Genomic DNA, 26,999 nt, shown 5'->3' with positions numbered 1-26,999 from the left:
GTGTTTCTCCCGGAGGAGAAAGCCAAGGAGTTGTCATCTCTAGTCAGAGACCTCCTGAAACCAAAATAGGTAGCGGTGCATCATTGCACGCGAGTCCTGGGAAAAATGGTAGCTTCTTACGAAGCAATCCCATTAGGCAGGTTCCATACAAGAACTTTTCAGAGGGACCTGTTGGACAAGTGGTCCGGATCGCATCTTCCGATGCATAGGCTGATAACCCTGTCTCCAAGGACCAGGGTATCTCTACTGTGGTGGCTGCAGAGTGCCCATCTTCAAGAGGGCCGCAGGTTCGGCATACAGGACTAGGTCCTAGTGACCATGGATTCCAGCCTTTGAGGCTGGGGGGCAGTCACATAGGGAAGAAACTTCCAGGGACTTTGGTCAAGTCAGGTTATTTCCCTACACATAAATATTCTGGATCTGAGGGCCATTTACAATGCCCTGAGGCCAGCAAGGCCTCTGCTTCAAAACCAGCCGGTACTGATCCAATCAGACAACATCACGGCAGTCGCCCATGTAATCAACAGGGCGGCACAAAAAGCAGGATGGCGATGGCAGAAGCCACAAGGATTCTCCGATAGGCGGAAAATCATGTGTTAGCACTGTCAGCAGTGTTCATTCCCGGAGTGGACAACTGGGAAGCAGATCTTCTCAACAGACACGACCTCCACCCGGGAGAATGGGGACTTCCTCCAGAAGTCTTCCAATAGGATTGTACACCATTGGGAAAGGCCACAGGTGGACATGATGGCGTCCCGCCTTAACAAAAAGCTATAATAGATATTGCTCCAGGTCAAGGGACCCTCAGGCGATAGCTATGGACGCTCTGGTAACACCGTGGGTGTACCAGTCGGTTTAGGTGTTCTCCCCTCTGCCTCTCATACCAAAGGTACTGAGAATAATAAGAAGGCGAGGAGTAAGAACGATACTCGTGGATGGCCAAGAAGAGCTTGGTACCCAGAACTTCAAGAATTTATATCAGAGGACCCATGGCCTCTGCCACTCAGTCAGGACCTGCGGCAGCAGGGGCCCTGTCTGTTCCAAGACTTACCGCGGCTGCGTTTGACGGCATGGCGGTTGAACGCCGGATCCTGAAGGAAAAGGGTATTCCGGAGGAAGTAATTCCTACGCTTACTAAAGCCAGGAAAGAGGTTACAGCAACTCATTATCACCGCATATGGCGAAAATATGTTGCATGGTGTGAGGCCGAAAGGGCCCCAACAGAGGAATTTCAACTAGGTCGATTTCTGCATTTCCTGCAAGCAGGAGTGACTATGGGCCTTAAATTGGGTTCCATTAAGGTACAGATCTCGGCTCTGTCGATTTTCTTTCAAAAAAGAACTAGCTTCAGTACCTGAAGTTCAGACATTTATAAAAGGAGTGCTGCATAGTCAGCCCCCGTTTGTGCCTCCTGTGGCACCTTGGGATCTCAACGTGGTGTTGAGTTTTCTTAAAATCACTTTGGTTTGAACCACTAAAAACCGTGGATCTGAAATATCTCACATGGAAGGTGGTTATGTTATTGGCCTTGGCTTCTGCCAGGCGAGTATCAGAATTGGCGGCTTTGTCTTGTAAAAGCCCTTATTTGATTTTCCATATGGATAGGGCAGAATTGAGGACTCGTCCCCAGTTTCTCCCTAAGGTGGTGTAAGCGTTTCACCTGAACCAACCTATTGTGGTGCCTGCGGCTACTAAGGATTTGGAGGACTCCAAGTTGCTAGACGTTGTCAGGGCCCTGAAAATATATGTTTCCAGGACGGCTGGAGTCAGAAAATCTGACTCGCTGTTTATCCTATATGCACCCAACAAGCTGGGTGCTCCTGCTTCTAAGCAGACTATTGCTCGTTGGATTTGTAGTACAATTCAGCTTGCACATACTGTGGCAGGCCTGCCACAGCCAAAATCTGTCAATGCCCATTCCACAAGGAAGGTGGGCTCATCTTGGGCGGCTGCCCGAGGGGTCTCGGCTTTACAACTTTGCCGAGCAGCTACTTGGTCAGGGGCAAACACGTTTGCAAAATTCTACAAATTTGATACCCTGGCTGAGGAGGACCTGAAGTTCTCTCATTCGGTGCTGCAGAGTCATCCGCACTCTCCCGCCCGTTTGGGAGCTTTGGTATAATCCCCATGGTCCTTACGGAGTTCCCAGCATCCACTAGGACGTTAGAGAAAATAAGAATTTACTCACCGGTAATTCTATTTCTCGTAGTCCGTAGTGGATGCTGGGCGCCCATCCCAAGTGCGGTTTATCTGCATTACTTGTACATAGTTATTGTTAACTAAATCGGGTTATTGTTGAGCCATCTGTTGAGAGGCTCTATTGTTTCATACTGTTAACTGTATTTCATATCACGAGTTGTACGGTGTGATTGGTGTGGCTGGTATGAGTCTTACCCGGGATTCAAAATCCTTCCTTATTGTGTACGCTCGTCCGGGCACGGTACCTAACTGAGGCTTGGAGGAGGGTCATAGTGGGAGGAGCCAGTGCACACCAGGTAGTCTAAGATCTTTCTAGAGTGCCCAGCCTCCTTCGGAGCCCGCTATTCCCCATGGTCCTTACGGAGTTCCCAGCATCCACTACGGACTACGAGAAATAGAATTACCGGTGAGTAAATTCTTATTTTTATTCGTTTCATTATGGCTGCTGCCCCCTGATAATGCACAAAGTATCCTACCTAACTACTGATAATATTATCATATGATGTTAATCTGCTTTTATCTGTATTGTTGTATTTACTTTCACTTTGATGGTTCTGACATCACTTCCGGTTCCGGAATTACACTGAACCGGAAGTGGAGGGTCAAACTGTCTCATTCAGCTATAAATTCACTATGATGTGGACTGCATTCTTATCTCCTGAGGAAGCCCTGACGGGCAAAACGCGTTGAGAAACCTGAGCAGAACCTTACCTGGCTGCTAAGCTAAGCTATATTGACTTTTTAAACAAATCATCTTTATTCTGAAAGTTTGGATGATGTTTTATAACCTTGTATTTTGAATAAATCGTTTCTTTGGTCATTTGACTGATATTACAAAGACCCTGTTTACTGGATCTGGTGAAAGCTATCTGGATACAGGACCATTGGGTGTTTATGCTGATTATTCTTCTGAATCTGGTACGCTTACCTGGGTGATTGTGGGGTTTGCATTGTTAACCAGAGGTATTACGCTATGCAGCGATTTCTATTTCTCTGACTTGCAGATGATGGTGAGAAACATCACGATTGGTATCTTACTAGACGTGTTATAAAGATTTCATCCGGTACGCATTTACTTATTTTTAGTGTCATCATACACTTTAAAGAACTTACTGCACCATAGGCGCTTGTTCTTCTCCATCCTTTTTTGCTACAGAATTATGCCATATACCCATGGTACATTGAAGAACTGAGCAGCCACCCTGAAGAGTGGAAGGTGCTGACAAAGACTTAATAAAGCCTGGAAAAATTGTGATATCAGCCACTTGTGGCTACCATATTAGCAAAAATATAAATTGTTGAGATAAGTATCTTATTTCTGTCGATTCTTAGAGAAGCGCACTGGTCTATACATCTTTTCTATATATATATATATATATATATATATTTTTTTTTATTATTTTTTTTTTTTGGGGGGGGGCCGCAAAACAAATAGTATAGTTACAATCCTGAACGTTGCTTGAGCCTAAGCTGTGCTCCTGGCATGCATTAGCTTCAGCTGTGTTAAACCCCATGTAATGAAATACTTGAGATTATCTAGAGGTAACCAAACTCATTTTTGCTCAGACAATTTTCTTATAATTATGATGGTCTTTGTTGGGTAGCTTTCCAGTCTCTAGAAATGACTTGATAACAATAACCCATAGCAACCAAATACATTGGTAACATTTGTTATAATGACATAATGGAAAAGTGTAGAGGTTCATTTTACAAAACAGTATTCTAGAATGTTATTGTGTTTGCTCATCACCTTTACAGATGGAATCAGTATGTTTTTTTTTACACATTAGATAACTAGGATTTTGATAATGTAGAGCAGAGACTTTGTTCATTATCGACATGCTGTAATCATGTTACCGTCCATACCCTGCCGATTAACTTCTCACAACTTGTTTACTTTACAATAACATTGATTTGTGTATAATGAACTTATTAAGGTTACATGGTCTGCTAATTACAAACATATATGAACTACATGGCCTTTATTAAGTTCAGGTCCATGTTGCTTTCCCTCAAATTATATACATGGAATAAAGTGAGAATCTGCTATGTAACCATGCAGTCAGAGTATATACTTTGTACTTCATGCAAGCTGCCCAGCTGCTTTTCTTTAGCAATCAGATTGGATCCCATAGATCACTGCTACAGTGTTGGGAGCGCTGGACAAGGAGATTCTGTAATAAAAGCATGTGGTCCAAACTGCCTGTTGAAGTGGGTTTCCCAAAATACATAGCAGTAACCTAGACTATGGTTAATCTGGGTCAAGGTTAATTCTGACTGTGATACATCAATTTTCTGCTCCATGTGATCTATAGTATGTGCTTTTATTATGTGGATGTCCAGCATTCACCAATCAAACATTACTATTTCTCAGTGGTGGTAATCTGTGTTTCATTGGCATGAAAAAACACATATCACATGTTTTTTTCATTGACCTATTGTACGGGGCTATTGTGTGTTTACAAATAAGAAATAGTGAATGCAGCCCATATTACTGCAGATTATCAATAAAAGGAATGAGAACAGATTGTTGTAGGTGCAGTAGGTCATGCTGGAAGGTACTGTGGCCCAATTCATGTTTGTACGCAATGGCCGATGTTCATGCAATGGAGCGATTACCAGCTAATCGCATGCGCCAAGGTGCCGCTGTGATCCTGCTTGCAATGAGGGTTTATTCACGGAATGACTGACAGGAAGGGACAGTTTGGGGGAATTAGCGGGAAGTTTACGGGGCGTGGATATAAATACGCAGGTGTGTCATGGCAGTTTACGAGGCATGTATCTGTTGTCAGCTGTTAGCTCGTACATGCTAAAACATGGTGCCTGCATCTGTACTGCCGTGCCCAGTCTAGGCCTTGTTTTTGTGTGAATGTGTATGCAATTGCAAATGAGTTTGTGATGGGTCCAGTGGGCGTCTCTTTTCATTTCTGGCCGACAGCATCACTTGCTAACGTTAGCAGCGCCATAGTCCAAAGCAACAGAGTTACAATTACATTTGCGTACAAACATGAAATGTATCCATTAAGATAGATATATTCAACTCAGTGTACACCTATCCAGTTTGCTCTCCCAATAAACAGGCATAGTCCAATATAATAATTACCAGAAAGTATTATTGTTGCAGACTATAACCGTAGTGCATCTCTTCCGCTGCCGGTGCCCGGTGAATTGGCAGGTAGCAGTAGCAGTGAGCATGGATCGGTATCGCCTGACTCGGACACCAAACACGAACTGTTTTTTGAAAAAACAAAAAGAGCCATTTCAGAAAATCCCTCCAACAAAGCTCCTCTTTCCAATTTACTAAGGTAAATTCACTATCGGCAGCTCTTATTCTACTGTGCCACAATTAATTCACAAGCCGACCATATAGTGCAGGGGGAGCCGATTAGCACATATAAACATACATGTTATTATCATGTATGTAATATATGTGCTGGCTGGTTCCCCCAGGGATTGGATGCACTGAGTGTATCCAGAGCTGTGCGGCACCTGCGAATCAGCATAAGGCTTCACACACTCCTTCTAAGCCCACCCCCAGTCTCCCATTGGCTAGTTTCATAGGAGTCTGCGGGCAGGCTTAGGAGTGTGCGAAACCTTCTGCTGATTCCCGGGTGCTGCATGGCGCCAGATACACTCAGCGCAGATAATATATGTGCTGGCTGGGGGAACCAGCGAGCACATATATTATATACATGACACCATGTATGTTTATATGTGCTAAGCGGTTCCCCCCTGTACCATACCCCCCAACATTTTACACTTAAAAACCGTTCCGATTTAGGAAAGGGGGCATGGCCGTGGGTAAAGGGGGCGTGACCATGCCCCCTTTCCTATACTTTCAATGGAAATTTGGAGAGTCAAAAATCGGTGCATAGCTCTTTTTGGCAGGTACAGACCATTATAAAAAGGTACAGTTGGAGGGTATGCTGTACTGCTGTTCCCAACCTTTTCTAGCATCAAATATTCCACATGATAACAGCAGTTATGCTGGCAATAATAAAAGTCGCACATTTTCAGACATTAGGTAATTAAGACCAGAGCCGGAATAAGGGGGGGGCCCAGGGGGTCAGTACCCCAGGCCCCCCGTCATAAGGGGCCTCCCTACCAAAGCTGCTCTGTCCAGGGCCGGATTAAGCCCTCGGGGGGCCCAGGGCACCAAAGACAGGGGGGCCCCACCAGCAACCTCCCCCCGCAGGGGCAAACGCAGGATTGGGAAGGGGGGTTTCCTTTGATACACGCACGTATGTTTGTGTGTGTGTGTGTGTGTGTGTGTGTGTGTGTGTGTATATATATATATATATATATATATACAAACAGTATATAATACACACACACACACGTTACATAGAACACATATACACAAATGCACACATAGACACCCACATACAGACAAATACATACACATAAAACACATATGCACATATAGCAAAATATACACACATACATATAAACGAATAGAACATATACACAAATACATATACACACAAACACATATAGAACACAAACTGTGTGCACAATTACACTCACTGAAGCCTGCCCTGAGGAAAGGGGTGAGGATGCCGCAGGACATATTGCTGGGAGGGAGCCAGGGGCACAGTTCACCATTCTGACGTGAATTGCGGCACACAGACACGAGGGGGCAGGGCTCCGAATGCCGGCCGTAGGACCATGGCCATTGAAAAAAAAACTTTGGACCACCCCCGACCCTCCCCCCCCCCCCCCCTCCCCCCGCACGCACGCGCACACAAAGCAGCGGGGAGGAGAAAGACTCCCGGCTGCCGGGGAAGGAGGATTCCGCACTGCCAGCGGGCGTGCAGTGTCTCGCTCGCGACTGTGCGTGCGGCTCCCTCCTCACAAGAAGCACGGGTCAGGGACTGATACAGGCAACAATCTCTAGCCTCCGCTGCTGCCAGGAAAGCTGCTGCTGGCGGTGGAGGCTGGAGATTGCTGCCTGTATCAGAGCGGGACAGAGCAGCTTTGGTAGGGAGGCCCCTTATGACGGGGGGCCTGGGGTACTGACCCCCTGGGCCCCCCCCCTTAATCCGGCTCTGGCTCTGTCCCGCTCTGATACAGGCAGCAATCTCCAGCCTCCACCGCCAGCAGCAGCTCTCCTGGCAGCAGCGGAGGCTAGAGATTGTTGCCTGTATCAGTCCCTGACCCGTGCTTCTTGTGAGGAGGGAGCCGCACGCACAGTCGCGAGCGAGACACTGCACGCCCGCTGGCAGTGCGGAATCCTCCTTCCCCGGCAGCCGGGAGTCTTTCTCCTCCCCGCTGCTTTGTGTGCGCGTGCGTGCGTGCGTGCGTGCGGGGGGGGGGGGGGGGGGGGTCGGGGGTGGTCCAAAGTTTTTTTTTCAATGGCCATGGTCCTACGGCCGGCATTCGGAGCCCTGCCCCTTCGTGTCTGTGTGCCGCAATTCACGTCAGAATGGTGAACTGTGCCCCTGGCTCCCTCCCAGCAATATGTCCTGCGGCATCCTCACCCCTTTCCTCAGGTTGGTTCTATATCGGAGGGGCTGAAGGGACCTTGTGACGTATTGAGGGGAGGAGCTACGTCACCAGGGGGAAGAGCTACGGGCGAACAGGGTACCCGAAAAGTACCCTCGCGGGCTCGCTTCGCTCGCCACGCTTCGGGCACGGTGGTTCGCTCCGCTCCGCTTCGCTCACCACCTAATTACTAAAGGTAATAGTTGGTGGCGTGGATAGTAGAGGAACTATCCCGCTGGCCTAGCTCCTCCCCCTTGCGTCGTAACTCCTCCCCCTTACGGAAAAGGTCCCTTAGCCCACTTGATTCTAGCATCTACCCTTTCCTCAGGGCAGGCTTCAGTGAGTGTAATTGTGCACACAGTTTGTGTTCTATATGTGTTTGTGTGTATATGTATTTGTGTATATGTTCTATTCGTTTATATGTATGTGTGTATATTTTGCTATATGTGCATATGTGTTTTATGTGTATGTATTTGTCTGTATGTGGGTGTCTATGTGTGCATTTGTGTATATGTGTTCTATGTAACGTGTGTGTGTGTGTGTGTGTGTGTGTGTGTGTGTGTGTGTGTGTGTGTATTATATACTGTTTGTGTATATATATATATATATATATATATAAAAATATATATACACACACACACACACACACACACACACACACACACACACACAAACATACGTGCGTGTATCAAAGGAAACCCCCCTTCCCAATCCTGCGTTTGCCCCTGCGGGGGGAGGTTGCTGGTGGGGGCCCCCCTGTCTTTGGTGCCCTGGGCCCCCCGAGGGCTTAATCCGGCCCTGATTAAGACATATCATTAGACTAATAAATTATGTGTCCAGATGAGAAGATCTTAATTGTTTAGATTAGTAAATTACCCAGGTCCTCCATCCTAAATTTTTCTTTACTTGTTACTCTATTGTCTAACACAGTGGGTCCAAGACTCAGTCCTCATGGCAGGCTTAACTCCAGGTTTTAGGGTATCCATGCTGAAGCATAGGTGACTCGGCCAGCTTGATTATACCTTCTGTGCACAAGCATGTATATCCTTAAAACCTAGACCATTGGGGTACATTGAGGACTGAGTTTGGGAAACCCTGAACTAACAAATTGAGAGGTCCCATACAGTAAAGTTATTTGGTATCATAAAACATTGTGGGGCATATACAGTATGTAATGGCTATTTGTGAGGACCAAAGGAAGCCATTTAGGTCATCTATACCCCTTTCACACAGAAAATGAAATTGCCGGGAGAAGCAGTTCTACCCAGTAATTTGCCGAAAACACTTGTCCTTTTTCTGTGTGAATGGGTCAACCCGGGTTGAAGTTCCCGGGACTTCGACCCAGGAATTTACCAGGGTTGAAGAGCCGGGAATTTCGACCTGGGTTGACCCTTTCACACAGACGAAATACCTGTTTTGATCTGCAAATTAACGGGTAGAAATTCTTTTGACGGTAATTTGCTTCTCTGCGTGAAAAGGGGGGGAGCAGGGGTCAGGCAAAGACCAGCTAAATGACCCGGCACTGAAATGCCAGGTCATTGCTGGGATTTCTGTCTGAAAAGGGTATTAATGGCCAATTCTCTATCGGTTAGAAAAGTTATAGTATTCTTTTATCATTATTGATAAAATAGGAGGAATATTATGACTATAGGAGATGTTCAACAGCAGAGCGCGTAGAAATATGCATTTTGCTGTATGGATTTCAGATGATTTGTGCAGTGTAGGAGTACTCTCTGGTGATCACACAGAATATCTTGACGGACCCAATGCAGTGACTTCATAAAGTCATGCCCCTTTCCAGATCCGAGTGACAGCAACTGTAAGGGAGGAACTTTTAGGTAAGCCCCACCCAACCTTCAGGTTTGAAGCCCTGCCATAGTTCCACTTATCCTTAGCAGCGAAAGGATTCATTTTACTTGTACAGTTTTCAGCTTATGCCCTTCTGCACCATGGGAGGTGTCTATTCTCTCTGAGCTCCTCTTATGAATTAAATTAAATATTATTGTTGATTAGTAATGAGTATATTAGTTGGTAGTATACAATAGCTTTGTGAAGTGTAGTTCTCAGGGACCCACGCTACATGATATGGTGACCGTGTCATTTCCTAAATGATTACTCACTCTCCCAATCTAATATTACACTAATCAGTAGAATACAATGGAAGGAGACATACAGTATATTATTAAATCGTAGCTGAAGAAGAGCTGAGAACATAAACAAATATATATATATATATATATAATTATACAGTGTATCTCGTTATACCTCCTACAACGTGTGTTAGCTACCCGAAGAGCTCATACATTTGTTTATATGGAAATTGAGATTGTCTCCTAATTGTCTGTGTTAGCAGTTCAACAATTTAGTGTATTAATGTTAGTGTTCAATTTTACAGTGTCTCAGAACAAATATGTTCATTACATTTCATTCCACTATTATGCTACATGATTAAATCAGAGGGAGAATGCACAGAATTTTTGCTTGACTGTTGTCCCTCAACCTCACATATTGATTCTTTAAACAGTGTGCCAGATGATGGCTCGATGTCAGAAGATAGAAGTACCCCCCCTTCTCCGGATGAGAGGGATTCTGGTCTTTTCCTTCTGAGAAAGGACAGCGAACGTCGTGCAATACTCTACAAAATCCTTAAGGAAGAACAGAATAAAGTGTCCTCAAATCTGCAGGAATGCCTCATGCAGGTACAACTAAAAGTATTCACAGGTCTAGTCATGAAGCAGTGAAAAGAGTCGAGACATGAACCAGTGGAGAAGTTACCCTTGACAACCAATCAGCTGCTCTGTATAATTTTATAGATGTTAGGGTCTCCTGCCCTGTGCTGCCACGTCGTCATGGCAACCGGGAGACAAGTGCTAGTGGAGTAACCTGAGCGCAGCTGATACTCCGGTTCGGGTCTTTTGCTGTGCAGTGGTTATAGGCTCTGTGCACGGCAGGGGATCCGGTGCTGGTTTTTGTGCTCACAGTCTGTGAGGTCTGAGTGGGGCGTGGACAGCACCTGCTTTATAAGGCCTCTTTTCAGGGTAAGCAGATGCTGCTGAATCTTTGTTGGTTAGTCAGTTCATGAAAGTTAGCCAGTACTGTGTAGCTTTGTATTTGTTTGTTGCTTACTGCAAATAGGCCTGGGGATTTGGTATTACACTCTGCCAATCCAGACCTAGCAGTAAGACTGGAGTCAGTCGTTTAGCTTGCTGGGGTTCTGTTACCACTCTGTGAACTTAGCAAGTTTGCGGCTGTATTCTAAGACTTGCCTGTCTAATCCTGTCTCACTGTGCTAGGTGTCAGGGGTCAGTTTAGTGGCAGTAAGCTAAAACCTGTGCACTGCAAGTGAGAAATAGGATTGTGGAGACTCTCCTTGTGTCTATCATTCCATCTCTGACCAAGGAGTTTACTGCCACACCCGTTGGTAACCCTTTAGGGTTTTGCTGTTGCCCTTAGCAACAGCATTTCGGGTTCTCTATGTATTAAAACACAACATCTTGCTTTTTCCATCTGTGCAGTTCTAATACAAAGGAGATACCCAGTTCCTTAGCCTCTGGGCTTCTCTGTTCACTTTGTGTGTATTTTGTTACCCTATTACCTTCTGTGTACGTTATGTCATGTTCCCCAGTTTGTCTGTGAGTCCATTTGTTTTGCATAACAGTTCAGACACCGGTACATTCCTGCAGACACTGGAGTGCATGACAGTTCTGACACCAGTGCTTTCCTGCAGGCACTGGTGTGCATAACATATTCAGCAGCCTAATACTCCTGTTGAAATTTTGTGGGAATATGGAGCATACCCCTCAAAATACGTTGCAACAGGTGGTCGATCAGTTGCAGGTCCTGACTCGACAATTTAATGATTTGTCCATTAAAATGCACACCTCCCAGGCTGCTGGTGGAGCTCCCGCAGCAGCAGCACCTGCAGGGGTTAAGGAGCCGAAAGTAAATCTCCCGGATCGTTTTTCTGGAGATCGCTCTCAGTTCTTTTGTTTCAAGGAGAGCTGCAAGCTATACTTCCGGCTTAGGCCTCAGTCTTCTGGGTCGGAGATTCAGCGGGTGGGCATAGTGATTTCCTTGCTACAAGGAGACCCACAGGTCTGGGCATATGGGTTGCAGCCTGACTGTCCGTCGCTTAAAAGTGTTGATGCTTTTTTTACGGCACTGGGCATGTTGTATGATGACCCTGACAAGACGGCCTCAGCCGAGGCTCAGATTTCGATCCTTAAGCAAGGGCGAAGGCCAGTTGAGGTTTACTGTACGGAGTTTCGGAGGTTGGCCCATGATACCCAGTGGAATGACCCAGCCCTGAGACACCAGTACCGAAGAGGTCTTTCTAACCAGATAAAGGACCAACTGGTACAATATCCCTTGCCTGATAGCTTGGATCAGCTCATGCAGTTATCCATCCGGGTGGATAGACGGCTGAGAGAGCGTAGGCTTGAAAGGGAGACTGAGATTTCCTTCCTTCCCAAGGGAACCTCAGACTCTGAGGAATTTTCTGAGGAGCCTATGCAGATTGGGGCTACCCGCCTCTCCTCGCGTGAGAAGACGCGGAGGAGACAGCAGGGGTTGTGTTTGTACTGTGGGAATAAAGGTCATGTGGTAGTATCATGCCCAGAAAAGCCGGAAAACTTCAGGGCCTGAGGGTGATGGGAAATATCCTGTCAGGCCAGAAGTCAGAATTTCCCAAGAAGACTTTTATCATTCCGGTGACCTTGAAGATCCTCGGTCAAACTGTCAAGACTGAGGCCTTTGTGGACAGTGGGGCCGACGGGGTTTTTATGGACCGCCAATTCGCCCTGAAACACTCTGTTCCCTTAGTACCCTTGGCATCGGAAATTGAGATTTGTGGGTTAAACGGGGAACCATTATCCCAAGGTAAAATTACCTCTTGCACTAGCCAGATTTCTTTGTTTATTGGAGCCACACACTCTGAAAAATTGTCCTTTTATGTGACTGTCTGTACTTTTGCCCCATTGGTGTTGGGGTTACCCTGGTTAAGGGCCCACAATCCTCAATTTGACTGGGTCTCTAGGGAGATTCTTAGTTGGGGTACTGATTGTTTCAGGAGTTGCTTGAGCCTTCCAGTCAGGCTCTCGCAGCTAAGTTTGCCAGGATTGCCAGGGTGTTATGCAGATTTTGCGGACGTGTTCTCCAAAAAAGTTGCAGAGGTACTACCTCCCCATCGCCCCTATGACTGTGCCATTGATTTGTTGCCAAATGCTAAGCTTCCCAAGAGCAGGTTGTACTCCCTGTCACGTCCTGAGACTCAGGCTATGGCAGAGTACATTCAGGAGAACTTGGCTAAGGGATTTATCAGACCTTCACAGTCTCCAGTTGGGTCGGGGTTCTTCTTCGTGGGTAAAAAGGATGGTTCGTTGCGACCCTGCATCGACTTCAGGGAATTGAACCGTATCACGATTAAAAACTCATACCCACTGCCTCTCATTTCGGTCTTGTTTGACCAGCTTCGTACTGCCACCATTTTTTCTAAGATTGACCTACGCGGTGCGTACAATCTAATCCGAATAAGAGAGGGGGATGAATGGAAGACTGCCTTTAATACCCACTCAGGGCATTATGAATATTTGGTGATGCCTTTTGGGCTCTGTAATGCCCCGGCAGTCTTCCAGGATTTCATGAATGATGTGCTCAGGGAATATTTGGATAGATTCTTAGTTGTATACTTAGATGACATCCTAATCTTCTCCCATTCCCTGGAGGAACATCGGAAGCATGTACGCTTAGTCCTCCAGAAACTCAGAGACCACCGGCTTGGGGCGAAGCTGGAGAAGTGCGAATTTGAAGTTCAGCAAATCGCATTTCTAGGATATATTATCTCCCCAGAAGGTTTCCAAATGGAGGGTTCCAAGGTACAGGCAGTCCTGGATTGGGTGCAGCCCACTAGTTTGAAGGCGCTTCAGCGTTTCCTGGGCTTTGCGAATTTTTATAGACGATTTATCGCTGGATTTTCGTCTATAGTGGCGCCCTTGGTGGCACTCACTAAGAAAGGGGCGGATGTTGCTCACTGGTCTTGTGAGGCTAAAGCGGCTTTTGCCCGTCTCAAAAGGGCATTTGTTTCGGCCAAGGTGCTGCGACACCCAGATCCAGAGCGTCCTTTTGTGGTGGAGGTGGATGCCTCTGAGATGGGTATTGGGGCAGTGCTTTCTCAGATGGGAGTGTCTGATAATCGCCTTCATCCCTGTGCTTACTTTTCCCGTAAATTTTCGCCTGCCGAGATGAATTATGACGTGGGTAACCGGGAATTGTTGGCTATTAAGGATGCACTCGAGGAGTGGAGACACTGGCTTGAGGGGGCTAAGTTTGTGGTCTCAATTCTCACTGACCATAAGAATCTGGCATATTTAGAGTCAGCGAAGCGTCTCAATGCCAGGCAGGCACGATGGGCTTTGTTTTTTGCTCGCTTTAATTTTTTGATAACATATCGCCCTGGGTCAAAAAACATCAAGGCTGATGCGCTCTCGCGGAGTTTTGCTCCAATCCAGGAGACCACCGAGGAGCCATTGCCCATTGTTTCCCCATCATGTATTAAAGTGGGCATTACCCAGGACCTCTTATCATTAGTCCTTAGAGCACAGGAGCAGGCTCCTCCAGACCTTCCGGTAGGTCTTTTGTTTGTGCCTCCTAGGTTAAGACAGCGAGTGTTCCTGGAATTCCATGCCAAGAAGTCGGCAGGTCACCCGGGTATTGCCAGAACTCGGGAGTTGCTATCTAGGGCGGTGTGGTGGCCCTCGGTGGCTAAGGATGTGGATCAGTGGGTTCGGGCATGTGACATCTGTGCCCGAAATAAGACTCCTAGAGGGGTTCCTGTTGGCCCATTACATCCACTCTCTATCCCATCTAAGCCATGGACCCACATTTCAATGGATTTTGTGGTGGACTTGCCCAAATCCTCGGGGATGACAGCCATCTGGGTTGTCGTTGACAGGTTTTCGAAGATGGCGCACTTCGTTCCACTGGTTGGGCTGCCATCAGCCAGACGCCTGTCTGAATTATTTATGCTGCATGTTGTGCGTCTCCACGGGTTGCCACTTGTTGTGGTCTCTGACCGCGGATCCCAGTTTGTGGCCAAATTCTGGAGGGCATTTTGTTCCGATCTCCAGATTTCTGTCAGCTTGTCGTCAGGCTACCATCCGCAGTCTAATGGGCAGACTGAAAGGGTGAACCAGTCCTTGGAGCAGTTCCTCAGGTGTTATGTCTCTAAGTGTCAGACTGACTGGGTTGCTCATCTGTCCATGGCGGAGTTTGCCTATAACAACGCGGCTCACTCTGCTACAGGGATCTCTCCCTTCCTTTGTGTGTATGGGCATCATCCTAAGGCCAATTCTTTTGACCCCCTGGACTCCACGCCTGGTGGTTCCTCTGTGGTTTCGGTCCTTAGAGGTATTTGGCGGAAAGTGAAGAAAGCCCTTGTGTCTGTGTCATTAGTGACCAAAAGGGTTTTTGATAAGCGGAAAAGACCCTGCAGCTTCAAATTAGGAGACTTCGTCTGGTTGTCTACCAAGAATTTGAAGTTGAGACAGCCATCTCATAAGTTAGGGCCCCGGTTCATCGGCCCTTATAAGATCACCAGGGTTATCAATCCGGTGGCATTTCAGTTAGATCTGCCCCGTTCTTTGGGTATCAATAAAACATTTCATTGTTCCCTTTTAAAACGGGCAATTAGTAATCCTTCTTCCAGTGGAAGACCTTCCCCTCTTCTGATACGTGGCCAGAGGGAGTTTGTTGTTGAAAGGATTCTTGACTCCAAGGTGGTTCGGGGTCGGCTGTCATTTTTGGTGCACTGGAAGGGGTATGGCCCGGAGGAGCGGTCGTGGGTGCGCAGTTGTGATCTTCATGCCCCCAGACTGATACGCTCTTTCTTCTCGCAGTTCCCCGATAAACCCGGTGGTAGGGGTTCTTTGACCCCTCGTCAGAGGGGGGGTACTGTTAGGGTCTCCTGCCCTGTGCTGCCACGTCGTCATGGCAACCGGGAGACATGTGCTAGTGGAGTAACCTGAGCGCAGCTGATACTCCGGTTCGGGTCTTTTGCTGTGCAGTGGTTATAGGCTCTGTGCACGGCAGGGGATCCGGTGCTGGTTTTTGTGCTCACAGTCTGTGAGGTCTGAGTGGGGCGTGGACAGCACCTGCTTTATAAGGCCTCTTTTCAGGGTAAGCAGATGCTGCTGAATCTTTGTTGGTTAGTCAGTTCATGAAAGTTAGCCAGTACTGTGTAGCTTTGTATTTGTTTGTTGCTTACTGCAAATAGGCCTGGGGATTTGGTATTACACTCTGCCAATCCAGACCTAGCAGTAAGACTGGAGTCAGTCGTTTAGCTTGCTGGGGTTCTGTTACCACTCTGTGAACTTAGCAAGTTTGCGGCTGTATTCTAAGACTTGCCTGTCTAATCCTGTCTCACTGTGCTAGGTGTCAGGGGTCAGTTTAGTGGCAGTAAGCTAAAACCTGTGCACTGCAAGTGAGAAATAGGATTGTGGAGACTCTCCTTGTGTCTATCATTCCATCTCTGACCAAGGAGTTTACTGCCACACCCGTTGGTAACCCTTTAGGGTTTTGCTGTTGCCCTTAGCAACAGCATTTCGGGTTCTCTATGTATTAAAACACAACATCTTGCTTTTTCCATCTGTGCAGTTCTAATACAAAGGAGATACCCAGTTCCTTAGCCTCTGGGCTTCTCTGTTCACTTTGTGTGTATTTTGTTACCCTATTACCTTCTGTGTACGTTATGTCATGTTCCCCAGTTTGTCTGTGAGTCCATTTGTTTTGCATAACAGTTCAGACACCGGTACATTCCTGCAGACACTGGAGTGCATGACAGTTCTGACACCAGTGCTTTCCTGCAGGCACTGGTGTGCATAACAATAGAATGCACTTGATAAATGTTACTTCAAAGCTGATTGGTAGCTATGGGCAACTTCTCCGCTCTTTTCACTGCTTCATGAATAGACAGCTTAGTGTTCTGTCTCTTAGACAAGAGGCATTCAAGTTGCCGGCTGTCGGGATTCTGGCGGCCAGGATACCGTCACCAGAATCCCAACACCTGGTGAAATAACGGCGGTTACAATGCCGCCCACCGCCCGGAATCCCCACTCAGTAATGGTTCACACCACCACCCAAGGGGAAATATAACCCTGTGGCGACCTAAGACCGCCACCAGGCCCGAAGCATGGCAAGCGAAGCCAGCCCGTGAGGGGACACGCTAGGCTCATCGCCGGTATTCTGGCTGTCGGGATCCCGGTGTCGGTCTCCTGACCACCGGGATCCCGATAGCCAGGATATCATACTGAATCCTCTTAGCCAAGTGAGGATTGCACAATATCAGTGGTGAAAGTTTGACTATGGTCAGATGGTAATATGGGGAACAGCATCTATAAATATAAACATTTCTTTATATAACCTTTACTAATAATTCACCTGAAGCTCACTTAAAAGCTACCCACTAAATATACAACCCATTTGATATTTGACATATTTCTACTGTATTTGAATACATAGCTAAGCTAATTCCACACCATTTGTTCTGTAGAGCTCAGAAGATGTGCAACTTTCTGTCACCCACATCAAACAAATTATCAATATCTTGAGGGACTTCATCCGCTCACCTGAACACAGAGTCATGGCCTCCACCATCTCCAAGCTGAAAGTGGATCTTGATTTCGACAGCACATCTATAAATCAAATCCAGCTGGCGTTGTTTGGATTTCAAGATGCGGTGAGTTGTCCATTTTATATAAAAGCTTATGGAGTTATGGAGATAACAAGATCAAATGTCAGCCAATTAATGTACAGTATTTTCTCATACGTCCTAGAGGATGCTGGGGGTCACCATTAGAACCATGGGGTATAGACGGGATCCGCAGGAGACATGGGCACTTTAATACTTTGAAAGGGTGTGAACTGGCTCCTCCCTCTATGCCCCTCCTCCAGACTCCAGTTTTAGAATTGTGCCCAGTGAGAATGGACGCACTACAGGGAGCTCTACTGAATTTCTCTGAAAATACTTTTTGTTAGGTTTTTATGTTCAGGGAGGCTGCTGGCAACAGTCTCCCTGCTTCGTGGGACTTAGGGGAGAGAAGTATGACCAACTTCCAGTGAGTTCAAGGGCTCTGCTTCTGGCTACAGGACACCATTAGCTCCTGAGGGTTTGATCGCTGGGTACGCTCAGATGCTCGCTCCCACAGCCTGCCGTCACCCCCTTACAGAGCCAGAAGTCAGAAGACAGGTGAGTAGAAGAAGAAAAGAAGACTTCAGTGACGGCATTTCCCTAAGGTACCGCACAGCGAGTGTCAGGGGCTGGTCTGATTGTGTTCCCGGTAATGACCTGGGTGAGCCAGTGGAGGGCGCAGGGAGGCAGAAGTTAGGTGGCTTGAGAGATGGACAAGTCATATGCTGGAGCACTCCGGAAGTTTACACATTGAGGACAGAGAATTGGCCAGACCTGAAGCAGAGGCGCGGAGTCTAACTCGCCAGGGGTTTTCGCCAGTGACCCCCGCCAGGGGATATGGTCTTCGCTGCGCCTGACGGGCAGGTCGCGGCCCTCTGCTCAGGTTCCTCTGTGGAGGCTGTTAGACACTCGGGTATACAGGGATGCTTAATACCGGATTATACTGAAGTGCTTAACCATCGATGGTGAGTCCGATGGTGACATGAAAAGGTAAGTATATCGGAGATGGTGAACTCTGGAGTGCTTGGGTAGCTGAGGATATCCGGAGCCTGTGAGAGGAATCCTGGGCTGAGCACCGCAGACTGGTAACACACTGAGATGGAGATAGTGAAAGTCTCTGGCAGCAAGTAAGTAACCAGGAAAGGCAGGTACAGCAGGACACAGGTAAACGGATCTCTGGAGCAAGCTTGAAGCCTTGAGAGCGATGCTGGAGAACTTGCAGGAGAATTGACAAGTTGTTCACGGCAATGAGGACTCTGGGAAGCCTGCTTATATCCCCCCAGAAGGATGCTGATTGGTTGCTGCCGGCAGCAGCAGCAGCATGCACAGAACCAGGAAGTAATTACCTGGATACCTGGATCATGTGACTCTGGATCATGTGACTCTGGATCATGTGACTGGATCATGTGACTCTGCCAGAGTCAGTGGAAATCATGCTAGTAACTACTGAAAGCACCAGTGGCTGATCTGCGGCACAGAATACACCAGCGTACCGGTAAGTGGCGTGTGCGAGCAGTGCGTGAACTGTGGTTCCTGACAGTACCCCTCCCTTTTAGGGTGGACACCGAACACCCACGAGGCTTGGAAGGATTGTCCCTGTGGAAGGCTGAGATCAGACGAGGAGCGTGAACATCAGAGGCATTAACCCAGCTTCTCTCTTCTGGGCCATAGCCCTTCCAATCGATAAGATACTGGATATGCCCATACCTCTGGCGAGAATCCACAATTTTATTGACCTCGAACTCAACTCCTCGACGGGTGTAGACTCTGGGGGACTCAGTGGAAGATTTTTGGAAGCGGTTAAGAATGAGAGGCCGCAGCAAAGAGATGTGGAAAGAATTAGGTATTCTCAGGTAGGCTGGTAGTTTTAACTTGTATGCCACAGGATTGATCATTTGTTCCACGGAGTATGGGCCTATGAATCGAGGGGCAAACTTCATGGAAGGAACCCTTAAACGTAGATTCCGAGTGGAGAGCCAAACTTTGTCTCCAGGTTTCAGCAGAGGAACAGCTCGCCGTTTGCGATCAGCAAAGATTTTATATCGCTTGGAAGCTTTCTTGAGCGAGACATGGACATTTTTCCAAACTAGAGAGAAGTGCTTGAGTGTAGAAGATGCAGCTGGCACTTCTAAAGCTGGTAGGGCCTCGAAGTTAGGTGGACGCGGATGTTGACCGTACACAATATAGAATGGTGAATAACCCGTAGCCGTATGGTACCTGAAATTATGAGCGAATTCTGCCCAAGGAAGTAGACTAACCCAGTTATCCTGTGAAGAGGAAATGTATAGCCTGAGGAATGCTTCAAGGTCCTGGTTGACCCTCTCCGTTTGCCCATTGGACTGGGGGTGGTACGCTGTGGAGAAATTTAACTTCACTTGTAAGGCAGAACAAAGGGATTTCCAGAAGCGGGCTACGAATTGTACACCACGGTCAGAGACAATTTCTGTAGGAAGTCCATGAATCTTGAAAATATGCTGTATGAATATTTGGGCGAGCTTGGGAGCCGAAGGTAGACCGGTGAGTGGTATAAAGTGTGCCATCTTTGAGAATCGATCCACCACTACCCAGATGGTATTACACTCTTGGGACTTTGGGAGCTCTGAGATGAAGTCCATGGATAAGTGTGTCCATGGACGCGTAGGAATGGGCAATGGGAGTAGAGCACCTGCAGGAGCTTGGCGATGTACTTTATGTTGGGCACATGTGGAACAAGAGGCCACAAAATCTTGGACGTCTTTCCTAATTTTGGGCCACCAGTAAGAGCGACGAACAAGTTCAAGTGTCTTGAGAACCCCAGGATGTCCAGAAAATGGTGAGGCATGAGCCCAGGATAGTAACTTCGGCCGAAGTTCAGGCGACACATATATTTTCCCTGGAGGTGGCACAGGAGACACGTGAGTGGTGGCAAAGGCAGTGGGACTGATGATGGGACGCTGGTCATGAGGCTGAACATCTTCCTCCATGGACCGTGATAACGCATCCGCCTTTACATTCTGGGAGCCTGGACGATACAAGATCTTGAAATCAAAACGCGAGAAGAATAACCTTGAAAAAGGGTCCAGTTGAGGATCTGAAACGCGTTGGTGAGGTGCAGGGGATTTTCCTATTGACATCTGGTGGAGACACTTATCAGAACCAGGAGGCTGTGAAACCCGGGAGGTCACCTGGCATTCCTATACATCTAAGGAACTCTGAGAGCTTTCTATTTTCAGAGGATTCGGTAATTGCATACCTCATTTGCCCATTGGGTTTTTCCTCTGTCACCTGTGTGTCTCAATTTTAATGTAATTGGATTTTATCGTGGATTTTATGTTATATGTACACTGTGTTGGTAAATTAAAACGTTGTTGCACTATCCTATTCGTATCTCCTCTATTACATGAAAACAATCCTGAGGGACAATACCTGGGGAAGTGTGGAGAAGGAGACCTGAGGAAGTGTGGAGGATTTCTGTACATGCTGACGATACAAGTGATTTACAGGAATGTATACAGTTGAGCTGTATTTCATTTGTAGGAATTTATGACATTTTAACTTAGAGGAGCGCCATATATCGTTTTCATTTAAATTTTTTTGTTGCACTGTATTATTTTTTGGTGTTTTAGGAGACACCTACATAGTGAAAATTTTGATTTAGGCTGCACCTTCTGCGCATCAGATAGAAAACCAATACATCTTTTTACTTTGCGAGAAGAATAATGACCAGCGGGCTTGGCGAGGATTCAGGCACTGGGCCGCTTGGAGGTAGAGCAAGTTCTTGTGGTCTGTAAAAATGGTTACGGTGAATTTGGCACCCTCTAACAAGTACCTCCACTCTTCCAATGCCAACTTGATCGCTAACAACTCTTGATCGCCAATGGAGTAGTTTTTCTCTGCAGGAAGGAATTTTCGTGAGAAAAACCCGCATGGATGTTGCTTCCCATCTTCCGCGGTCTGGGATAGCACTGCGCCAATACCCACATTAGAGGCATCAACCTCAAGGGAAAAGGGCTTATCAGGGTCTGGTTGCTGGAGAATAGGTGCCGAGATGAAGGCTTGTTTTAGCAGATGGAATGAGGACAAGGCTTCTTCAGACCAGGCGGCGGGATTTGCTCCTTTTTTGGTCAGGGCTGTAATTGGAGAGATGAGCGTGGAGAATCCCCTGATAAATTTTCTGTAATAATTGGCAAAGCCAATGAAGCGCTGGACAGCCTTTAGTGTAGTTGGTTGGGACCAACCGTTGATGGCCTCAAGTTTTTCGGGATCCATCTGTAATTTTGAGCCGGAGATAATGTACCCCAAGAAAGGTATAGACGGTACTTCAAAGGTACACTTGGAGAGTTTACCGTACAATTTATTTGCACGTAAACGGGACAGGACTTCTTTCACCTGACTGCGATGGGTTTGGAGATCTTGGGAAAATATCAGGATGTCGTCGAGATATACTACGAGGAACTTGTATAATACATCTCTGAATATATCATTCACAAACTCTTGAAAAACTGCAGGAGCGTTACTTAATCCGAAGGGCATTACAAGGTACTCGTAATGCCCATCTCTGGTGTTGAAAGCTGTCTTCCATTCATCGCCCTCACGGATTCTGATTAAGTTATATGCTCCTCTGAGGTCCAGTTTGGTGAAGACCTTTGCTCCCTTGACACGATCGAACAGCTCAGTTATGAGAGGAAGAGGATAACTGTTTTTGACTGTTATGTTGTTTAAGCCTCTGTAATCAATGCAGGGACGCAGGCCTCCATCTTTCTTTTTCACAAAGAAGAAACCCGCTCCAGCGGGAGAGGAGGAAGGGCGGATGAAACCTTTTTGCAGATTTTCCTGAATGTAATCGGACATTGCTTTAGTCTCGGGTACAGAGAGTGGGTATGTGCGCCCCTTAGGAGGGGACTTTCCGGGAAGAAGGTCAATGGGGCAATCCCATTTACGATGAGGAGGTAACACATCAGCAGCCTGTTCACTGAATACATCACAAAATTCTTCATATGCTGTGGGTAGGCCAGGCAAGGGCTTAATCTTAGTAGACCGGATAGGAGTTACTTCACTGGTGCAATGCTTCTGGCAATAATCACTCCATTCCTCTATCTGAAGTGAGGCCCAATTGATGCGAGGATTGTGGAGTCGTAACCACGGCAACCCTAGCACAATGTCGTAAGAAGATTTAGGAATGATGAGAAACTTAATGCGTTCCTGATGAAGAATCCCCACTTGGATGGTAACAGAAGCTGTCTGATGTGTGATATCACTGCCAAGAATTTTATTACCATCGACTGCAGTCAGATAGAGGTGCGGAGACAATGACGAGACTGAAATATTACTTTTTTTGACAAGATCTGAGGTAATGAAGTTCCCTGCTGCCCCAGAGTCTGCCAGGGCAGGGACGTGATAGGAACCTGCTGGAGTCACAAGGGTAACTGGAAGTACTAAGTCAGGAGAAGGAGGAGACTTTATTAAACGGCCTAACCTGACTCCCCCGTTGCAGGTTACGGCTTGGTGTTTTCCCGGACGCTCAGGACAGAACCCGATAAAGTGACCGGAAGCGGCACAATACAAACACAATTTCTCTTTTTGCCTCCTAGATCGTTCTTCCGGTGAGAGCCTAGATCTACCTGCTTGCTTAGGTTCTTCTGTACTAGCAGTCACTGGACGATGCAGAGGCGTGGAAGAAACTCTGGAGAAAACTTTTTCCTGCCGCTCTAGACCTCTCTCTCTGAGACGTAGGTCTATTTTGACACACAGGGAGATCAAATCTTCTAACTGAACTGGAAGATCACGGGTAGCCAACTCGTCCTTAATGCGCTCCGAAACTCCTAGCCAGAAAGCAGCAGTTAGTGCTTAATTGTTCCACTTTAATTCGGAAGCCAAGGTCTGGAATTGGACTACAAATTGTCCCATGGGACGGGAGCCTTGTTTAATACGGAGTATCTCTGTAGAGGTGGACGCTGCTCGACCTGGCTCGTCGAACATGCGTCTGAATGCGGAAACAAATTTGATGTAATCAGTGAGTAAAGGGTCAGACCTTTCCCACAGCGGTGATACCCAACTTAAAGCTGAACCAGTTAGCAGGGAGACAATGTAAGCTATCTTGGTCCTAGCAGAAGGGAAATTCTGTGGTTGTAGTTCAAATTGGATATCACATTGGATGAGAAATCCTCTACAAAGCTTGGGGTTGCCAGCATATTTATTAGGAGCAGGAAGCTGTAAGTGAGAGACAGACACAGAAGAATGAGCAGCTGGTGGAGTGGACACTACAGGGGCAGGTGACCTGAGTGACTGCTGGAGAACATCCAAGTGAGTGGACACTTCCTGTAGGTAGGTAGTGACTTGCTGCTGCGTGGCTTCCTGTGTCTCTATTCGTGAAATAACATCCTGAAGAGCCGCTGGGCCCACACTGTGGTCATGTGCCGAGTCCATCGGCCTTGAACAATCTGTCAGGGGCTGGTCTGATTGTGTTCCCGGTAATGACCTGGGTGAGCCAGTGGAGGGCGCAGGGAGGCAGAAGTTAGGTGGCTTGAGAGATGGACAAGTCATATGCTGGAGCACTCCTGAAGTTTACACATTGAGCACAGAGAATTGGCCAGACCTGAAGCAGAGGCGCGGAGTCTAACTCGCCAGGGGTTTTCACCAGTGACCCCCGCCAGGGGATATGGTCTTCGCTGCGCCTGACGGGCAGGTCGCGGCCCTCTGCTCAGGTTCCTCTGTGGAGGCTGTGAGACACTCGGGTATACAGGGATGCTTAATACCGGATTATACTGAAGTGCTTAACCATCGATGGTGAGTCCGATGGTGACATGAAAAGGTAAGTATATCGGAGATGGTGAACTCTGGAGTGCTTGGGTAGCTGAGGATATCCGGAGCCTGCGAGAGGAATCCTGGGCTGAGCACCGCAGACTGGTAACACACTGAGATGGAGATAGTGAAAGTCTCTGGCAGCAAGTAAGTAACCAGGAAAGGCAGGTACAGCAGGACACAGGTAAACGGATCTCTGGAGCAAGCTTGAAGCCTTGAGAGCGATGCTGGAGAACTTGCAGGAGAATTGACAAGTTGTTCACGGCAATGAGGACTCTGGGAAGCCTGCTTATATCCCCCCAGAAGGATGCTGATTGGTTGCTGCCGGCAGCAGCAGCAGCATGCACAGAACCAGGAAGTAATTACCTGGATACCTGGATCATGTGACTCTGGATCATGTGACTGGATCATGTGACTCTGCCAGAGTCAGTGGAAATCATGCTAGTAACTACTGAAAGCACCAGTGGCTGATCTGCGGCACAGAATACACCAGCGTACCGGTAAGTGGCGTGTGCGAGCAGTGCGTGAACTGTGGTTCCTGACAGCGAGCGGATGCTGCGCGCCAAGCTCCCGCACACACACATAGCACTACTGGGTGCAGGGCACGGGTGCAGGGCACGGCAGGGTAGGGGGGGGGGGGCGCCCTGGGCAGCTAAAAATCCTCAGCATGAACTGGCAAAAAAGGACATTAGTGCAAAGGCACTGTCCTAACCGCCACCAGTATAATCAGTATTACAAAGAGCGGGACGGAAGCGCGCCTTTAAGGGGGCGGAGCTTCGTCCCCACAGCTCACTCTGCGCCATTTCATCTCCGCTGGCTGCAGAGACGCTGGTCCTTCCTCACACTGCTCAACAACTATCAGGGTGCAAAACGGGGGGGGGGCAGGTTATTTGGTGCAATAACATAATATAAAAAGCGCTACAGGTCTGGGGCATTTTGGTAATCGCTTCAGACCCATTGATTTGACGCTGGGGTGTCAGCTGGCAAATTCCCTCTGTGTCTCTCTGACAGGCTTTTCTGTGGGTCTGTCCCCTATAAGCCCACTGTGGGTGTTTCTTACACGTGTGTCGGCATGTCTGAGGCTGAGTGCTCTTCACAGGAGGAGGCTGTATTAGAGACACAAAAGGTGGTGGGGGTGACCATGTCGGCATCGCCGACTCCTGATTGGGTAAATGTGTTAAATGCTTTGAATGCTAATGTAGCTCATATTAGTAAGAGATTAGACAAGTCTGAGTCTCAGACCCAGGCATGGAAGAAATCTGTGGAAGATATGTTATTACAAGTTCAGGTACCCTCGGGGGTCACAGAAACGTACGTTTACCCAGTTGGCTGACACTGATACCGACACTGACACTGATTCCAGTGTCGACTATAGTGATTCCTGATTAGATCCAAAATTGGCAAAGAGCATTCAGTACATGATTGTGGCTATTAAAGAGGTATTGCATATCACTGAGGACCCTGCCGTTCCAGATAAAAGGGTCTGTATGTATAAGGAGAAGAAACCTGAGATAACGTTTCCTCCCTCTCATGAACTGAACACGCTATTTGAAAAAGTCTGGGAAAGTCCTGACAAAAAGTTTCAGATTCACAAAAGAATTACGATAGCTTATCCGTGTCCCTCGGCAGATAGGGAAAAGTGGGAGTCACCCCCCACCATGGACAAGGCCCCGTCACGTTTGTCTAAAAAGGTGGCTCTCCCGTCACCTGACACGGCGGCCCTTAAGGATCCTGCGGATCGTAAACAAGAAACTACGTTAAAGTCACTTTATGCGACCACAGGTACGCTACTCAGACCTGTCATTGCGTCTGCGTGGGTAAGTAGTGCTATCGAAAAGTGGGCAGACAACGTGTCTTCTGAAATAGATACCCTAGATAGGGATAGCATCCTAATGACGCTGGGTTATATCAAGGACGCTGCAGCATACCTTAAGGAAGCTGCAAGAGATATTGGTCTTTTGGGATCAAAGGCCAATGCCATGGCAGTCTCAGCTAGACGAGCGTTGTGGATTCACCAATGGAATGCTGATGCTGATTCCAAGAAAAGTATGGAATCTCTACCATATAAAGGTAAGGCCTTATTTGGTGACGGCCTTGATGATTTGGTATCTACAGCTACCGCGGGTAAGTCATCCTTTTTGCCTTATGAAAACGCATCACTATCAGATGCAGTCCTTTCGGCCCAATAAATACAGAAAGGGCCGAGGCTCTTCCTTCCTTGCTACTAGAGGAAGGGGAAGAGGTAAACGATCACCAGCCTTGTCAGGCTCCCAGGAGCAGAAGTCCTCCCAGGCTTCTGCTAATTCCACCGCATGACATTGGGGCTACTATGCGGGAGTCCGCACCGGTGGGGGCGCGTTGTCAAAGTCAGAAAAATATCTCTATGCACACTACCATATTTGCACCTCACACAGGTCCGTGCTGCGCATGCGTACGCTCTCCCGTACGTGCGCATACTCACAGTCGCGGGCACCCGCAGGCGCACGGTATGCGTATTTACGGTAGAGTTTATGTGATCGTAGCGTGCGACTCAATCGTTAAGCCGATCACATCCAGCTCTCACTCTTCAACGGTTATCATTGCTGAAAATCGGGAGCTGGATGTCCAGAGGCGCATGCGATCGTTTCCTTTGTGCGTAAGTTTTTCTCCGCAACTATATTGATCTTCTTGTTATTGTGGGCCAATTTCTCTCTCTCTCTCTCTTCTCCTCTTTCTCTCTTATTTTCCCTTAAATAGTAATTGTATTATATTTCCTGTGTAGTTATCTGGTTAGGTAGTCTATGTTATATTGTAGTGTATGATTTGTATTTGTATTAATTCTTTTGCAAGTATATCATTCATAATATATATATAT

The 26,999-nt window shown here is 47.3% G+C and overlaps 1 protein-coding gene across 2 annotated transcripts in view; it reads left to right on the top strand.

Annotated features, from left to right (window-relative positions):
- Nucleotides 1-26,999, top strand: part of MAP3K15 (mitogen-activated protein kinase kinase kinase 15) — a 471,487-nt gene that overhangs the window by 405,205 nt on the left and 39,283 nt on the right. Inside the window, exons 21-23 of one of the 2 annotated variants that reach the window (XM_063955733.1) lie at nt 5,375-5,504; nt 10,208-10,382; nt 17,228-17,413. In XM_063955733.1, coding sequence (XP_063811803.1) covers nt 5,375-5,504; nt 10,208-10,382; nt 17,228-17,413 — 491 coding nt within the window. Of the gene's footprint in view, nt 1-5,323; nt 5,505-10,207; nt 10,383-17,227; nt 17,414-26,999 lie in introns of both variants that reach the window. The other variant, XM_063955732.1, reaches the window with a different exon arrangement.

The sequence above is a fragment of the Pseudophryne corroboree genome, chromosome 2 (genome assembly GCF_028390025.1).
Source record: "Pseudophryne corroboree isolate aPseCor3 chromosome 2, aPseCor3.hap2, whole genome shotgun sequence".
Taxonomy (NCBI): Eukaryota; Metazoa; Chordata; class Amphibia; order Anura; family Myobatrachidae; genus Pseudophryne; species Pseudophryne corroboree.
The sequence above is the reverse complement of the archived record's forward strand: the minus strand, read 5'-3'. Positions and strand labels throughout refer to the sequence as shown.